Source organism: Phoca vitulina, unplaced genomic scaffold, assembly GCF_004348235.1.
Source record: "Phoca vitulina isolate PV1807 unplaced genomic scaffold, GSC_HSeal_1.0 scaffold52, whole genome shotgun sequence".
In the NCBI taxonomy this organism is placed as follows: domain Eukaryota; kingdom Metazoa; phylum Chordata; class Mammalia; order Carnivora; family Phocidae; genus Phoca; species Phoca vitulina.
The window spans coordinates 11,098,036-11,103,356 of NW_022589755.1; the positions used below are offsets into that span (position 1 = coordinate 11,098,036).

Genomic DNA, 5,321 nt, shown 5'->3' on the forward strand with positions numbered 1-5,321 from the left:
CTTTTTAATGTGATTGCAAATGGAATTGTTTTCTTAATTTCTTTTTGGGTACTTTCATTCTTAGTGAATAGCAACAGAGTGATTTTTCTGTGTTGATTTTGTACCCTCAAATTAGTTGAAATTGTTTTTAGTTCAATAGTTTTTAGTGGAATCTTTTTTTTTTTTTTTTTTTTTTAAAGATTTTTTTTTATTTATTTATTTGATAGAGACACAGCGAGAGAGGGAACACAATCAGGGGGAGTGGGAGAGAGAGAAGCAGGCTTCCCGCTGAGCGGGGAGCCCGATGCGGGGCTCGATCCCAGGACCCTGGGACCATGACCTGAGCTGAAGGCAGACGCTTAACGACTGAGCCACCCAGGCGCCCCTTTAGTGGAATCTTTAAGGATTTATACATATAATTTCATGTCGTCTGCAAACAGACATAATTGTACTTATTCCTTTCCAATTTGATTGTATTCTGTGTTTCTTCCTCCTTATTATTTTGGCTTGAACTTCTGTACTGTGTTGAATACGGGTGGTGAAAGTGGGATGTTTATCTTCTACTTGATCTTAGAAGAAAGACTTTCAGTGTTTCATCATGGTGTGTGATGTTGGCTCTGGGCGTTTCATGTAAGGCCTTTGTTATGTTCAGTGGTTTCATTCTATTTGTAAGGGTGCCAGTATTCTATATACAGTAACCACTTCTCTACAGAAGTTTTTCAGCAGGAGAGTCAAGCCACAAATCTGGAAGTAAAAGTCTTCTTCAGAGTGAGAAATCCTGTGGTTTGAAAACTCTTTGATTCTTAAGGTTATGAAGACGGGGCAGGCGGCTCTCATTCCCTAGTAAATTATAACAGTGTAAATGCCTTCCCTACCTTACATGAAGCTGCCTTGGACACAGAGATAGAGGGGCTGCGAGTCTTCCTCCTCCAACATACAAGGAAAGATATATAAGGCATGAGGTCTGATCTTTTAAAGTCACAAAAATTTAAGAAAATCACACCGAAGTCCATGGGAAAAAATTCTTCATGATAATGAGGCTGCTGGCCACGTGGGCTAAGAGGTTCCTGGTGCTGATGCCACAGTGATGTCCAGGCAGAGCAGACACATGACTGAGGGTGAGAGGGGGAGGCACAGCCCTCTCCTTACAGATCGTCACCTGAACAGAGACACTCATCCTTCTGCAGACAGCAGGGCCATCCTCTGGGGCACCTTTTTTTTTTGTTTTTTTAAGATTTTATTTATTTTTTTGACAGAGAGAGACATAGCGAGAGCAGGAACACAAGCAGGGCGAGTGGGAGAGGGAGAAGCAGGCTTCCCGCAGAGCAGGGAGCCCGATGCGGGGCTGGATCCCAGGACCCTGGGATCATGACCTGAGCCGAAGGCAGACGCTTAATGACTGAGCCACCCAGGCGCCCCCTCTGGGGCACCTTTACAGAGCTCGCTGGGGCCCTCGGAATGGCTGGCATCTCAGAGGAAGGAGTGTGACCCAAGGCCCCAGGCCCATTCTCATTCCATCACCTGTGTTTCCTCACAGAGCCAGTGGCCCGGCCCTCTCTCCATGCCAGCAACACCACAGTCACAGAAGATAAGGACTCTGTGGTCCTGACCTGCTCCACAAAAAACGCTGGGATCTCCATCCACTGGTTCTTCAATGGCCAGAGTCTAAAGCTCACAGAGAGGATGAAGCTGTCCCAAGACAACAGCACCCTCACCATTTACCCTGTCAGGAGAGAGGATGCCGGGAATTACCAGTGTGAGGTCTCCAACCAAAGCAATTCCAGCAAAAGTGACCCCATCAGGCTGGATGTGAGCTGTGAGTGACCCTCAACCTCTCCCCCTTCCTCCCTGTACATTTTACTGGCAGGGGTGTAAAATGGATGCAGGCCTGGAGGAGGTGGAAGCAAGCTTCAGAACCTCTAAGGAAATTTGGATAAAATTCCCAGGAATTAGACGAATCTTGTTAGCATCTTGGTTCTGATATGTACCAGCTTTTGGATCTCGGGCAAGATGCTCAACCTCGTGAATCTCAGTCTCCTCAACTGTAAACTGCAAAGAGTACCTCGATCTTAGGGCTGTTGTGAGGGTTGTTAATGTTTTCATGAGATGGAATCCAGAGACAGCATCATACACAGGTTTGGGGCTCAATCAAACTTAGCAGCTATTGTTCTTCTGTTACTAACATTTTTGTTACTAGCTGTAATGGCATGTGGAATTGGGATTAACTGTGGCCTTATCACGTTCCAGCTCTGTGACCTTCATTGATTTATTGAACCCCTTAACACACTCAGATGCTTATTTTGCACAGTGGGGGTGACCCCCAGCCCCCACATGGGCAGGGAAGCAGCAGATGAAATAAACGTAAAGTATTTCCACATACCTGTCCCAGAGCCAAGCCCAAAGGCAGACAGCTAATGTTATTCTCTTTTAATCAGTATTGAGTGAGGTAGGGGCCTCCACCTAAGACCATGCATAGTGATGGAAAGGAACACAGAAGGGAAGAGGCATAGTGTGAGAGGAAAATGAACAGATGCTGGCACTGCCCCTGGGGTTGGGGGCACAACGGGAGGATTAAAGCAAGTCCAGAGTTTCACTGTGAGGAACAGAAATGATGCAGCAGTCGAGGGGGTGGGGACACTGTGGTGACAAAACACACACAAACCCTATGTCAATGCATTTCCTTCCTCCCTAACCAGGCCCTTCCCCCATGGCCCCTCCTGGTTTCCCCATATTTGACTTGAGACTCATACCTGTCCCTTTTTCTTCTTATTTCAGATGAAAGAAGCAACACAGGTCTCCCTGTGGGGTCCATCGTTGGCATTGCAGTCGGGGTCCTGGTCGGACTGGCACTGACGGCCGCCCTGGTGTGTCTCCTGCTCAGCACAAGGACTGGAAGGTACGATGGCATTTCCCGCACGCGGATCCTGTCCCAAGCTGACCCAGGCCAGGAGGGGACCTCATCCTGACCTAGGGCTCTGGACTGGCTCCTCCAGGCTGCCCAATAGCCCCCTGGATTTTCCCTCTCATTCCCTCTGGCTCCTTCCTCACCAGCTGCTGATCGGGGTGCTTCCTTCACAGCTCCCTCAGTTATAAATTAGGGACAATTAGGAACAGCCCCTCAGGGTTTTCCTGGTTAATGTGGCAAACCTACAGTGGTGCTGACAGGACTAAGTGCTCAGTAAACGGCACCTCCTGTGGTTTATTTAAGTCCACACGCCCTGTGAGGGAGAGTTGCAGCCTCAGGATGTGAGGGTGGTCCTGGTCAAGGTCACACAATGGAGACTGGAAGAGCCTGACAGGTCAGGTGGGGTCATCCCCCCAATGGCAGATGCAGGAACCACAGTACCTAATGTGTGAGACCAGAGAACCTGGGCTCGGCCAGGGGGAGGTCCTGGGATGTCCTTTGTGCCTCTTGTCCAGGCAGATGGAGATAAAAAATGGTCCACTATCACATTTCAGCATCTCCTGGCCTGAGGGGGCAAGGGTCTGGCCACAGCAGGGTCACCACATTCAGGGATCCACATACCCGGCGCTCCCCAAGAGCCCTGCACATGCAGCTGCAGCCTTGACCCTTCCACTCAGTCGAACTCTCATGTTTGATTCCTTTCCTGAGTCCTCCATTCCTTCTCTGCACACTTTCTCCTAGATGCCCATCAGCCTGAGTGTCTTCCCCTCTGGGCCGAGGACATGCTCCAAAGGCTTTCCTTATCCCATCTCTTGGGCCCTCCCTCTCCTAAACAGCGCTGGTGGAGAGAGGAGGTCTCTAACCCCTGCCTGGAATGAGTATCTTGCTTATCCCCTGCTCTGACACCAAAGCTGTGACGTCTCCCTGCACCCCTCACACGTAAGCCTGATCTTTCCTAGGGCCAGTGGCTGGTGTGATCTCAGAGAGCTCTGTTGCCCAGCATCCACCCCCCGTGAGTATATCTTCAGCGTGGGTGGGACCCGGAGCCCCGTAGTCCTGCCCACATTGTCCGCTCCTGCCAGTCACTCCCCAGGGCCTCTGACCCTTTCTCTGTAGCTTCAGCTCAGGGGACCTCAAATGGCCATACACCCTGACCTGTGGAATCTAGGTCATAGTTCAGCACCTTGACCTCATGGGCCCTAACATGGCCAGTGGGTCTGTCCCTGGGAGGTGCTCCTGCTTCCCTGTTCTCTGAGAGCTGAGGACCTGTCCCCTCCTGGAGGGTGGCCCCAAGCTTCTTCACAGCCCTGGTGCTAACTCCTGTCTCTGTCCCCAGGCCATGGTCCAGCCAGCTGCTCCGCATCCCCGGTAAGCCCGCCCCCTCCACCACTCTTTCCACTGGGGTCCAGGCTATGCAGGCTCAAGGTGGGCAACCAGCCAATTCAGCAGCACAGAGCAGACCTTGCTTCCCCCAGAGTAGCTAGGACAAGGCAAGCCCTGTTCTGGCCAGGAGTGGACCCTCTTCAGGGGCAGGACCACCCCCCAGCATGTCCTCAGTTGTCCCTGCTCCCCTGAGCTGGCCAAAGGAGAACGCTGGAGTCCAGCCAGGGGCAGGGTGGGCACTGGGAGCACCAGCCAGGGGTCCTGGGCAGTGGTCGGGGACTGGGGTATGGGTCAGCAGGCTTGGAGAAGGCTGCTCCAGAGGCAGAACTGGTCACTTCTGTAGAGAAATGACCCTCCTTCTCTGTCTACCAACACCCATTCTCTCCTGTTTAGGACTCCCTGCCCAGCCCTACCACAGCCGTTCCTATCTACCAGGTGAGTGTGGGCAATGACTGTTTTGGTCCCCGAAGCCCATAGGGGCTGCAGATCTATCTGCCCTCAGCCTGCTCCTGGCTGTGTTTTCAGGTTCAGGAAACAGGAGAGCAAGGGGGAACAGGGGCAGTGGGAGGAAGGAGGGGCCCTGGGCAGACACCTGCCACACAGCCAGGCTCCCAGAGAGCAGCCCAGGTGGGCCTAGAACCTGAAAGTCACCCAGATATGTTCTAAGAAGGTGACAGGGGCTCAAGAGGCCTCTTCTTCTTTTGCAGGAATTACGACACCCAGACACAAACATTTACTGCCAGATCAACCACAAAGCAGAAATGGCTTCTTAGTTTCCGCTGGGAACTGCTCCTTCCAGGGCCCTCCTGAGACCCCAGACTCTAGGTGGGGCCAGGAACCACAGCCTGAGCCAGAGAACCAGCTCCAGGCCCTGAGGATATTCAGGAACATGGACCAAGGGTCGGTTACTTCACCCTCCTTCACTACAAAGTGCTGGTGGGCAGCCTGGACTTGGTCATCTGACTGTGCAGTCACTTCCTGCAGTGATGTCCACAACACCCTCCCTGCCCTGAGGGATGGAGACAGAGGCCAGTGCACACTCCCTGCAGCCCTC

The 5,321-nt window shown here is 52.1% G+C and overlaps 1 protein-coding gene across 1 annotated transcript; it reads left to right on the forward strand.

Moving 5' to 3' along the window:
- The first annotated feature begins 1,087 nt into the window (after positions 1-1,087).
- Positions 1,088-5,040, forward strand: LOC116622496 (carcinoembryonic antigen-related cell adhesion molecule 21-like). Its single transcript, XM_032388966.1, has 7 exons — positions 1,088-1,097; positions 1,481-1,795; positions 2,755-2,875; positions 3,844-3,896; positions 4,221-4,252; positions 4,661-4,702; positions 4,975-5,040. Exons 1-7 carry the CDS (start codon positions 1,088-1,090, stop codon positions 5,038-5,040), a joined length of 639 nt encoding a protein of 212 aa, XP_032244857.1.
- Positions 5,041-5,321: the final 281 nt, after the last annotated feature.

Bases quoted from the DNA above. Each gene is read 5' to 3' on its own strand.
- LOC116622496 (XM_032388966.1), top strand. The intron at 1,796-2,754 runs GTGAGTGACCCT...TTCTTATTTCAG, and splicing joins CATCAGGCTGGATGTGAGCT to ATGAAAGAAGCAACACAGGT. The intron at 4,703-4,974 runs GTGAGTGTGGGC...CTTCTTTTGCAG, and splicing joins CAGCCGTTCCTATCTACCAG to GAATTACGACACCCAGACAC.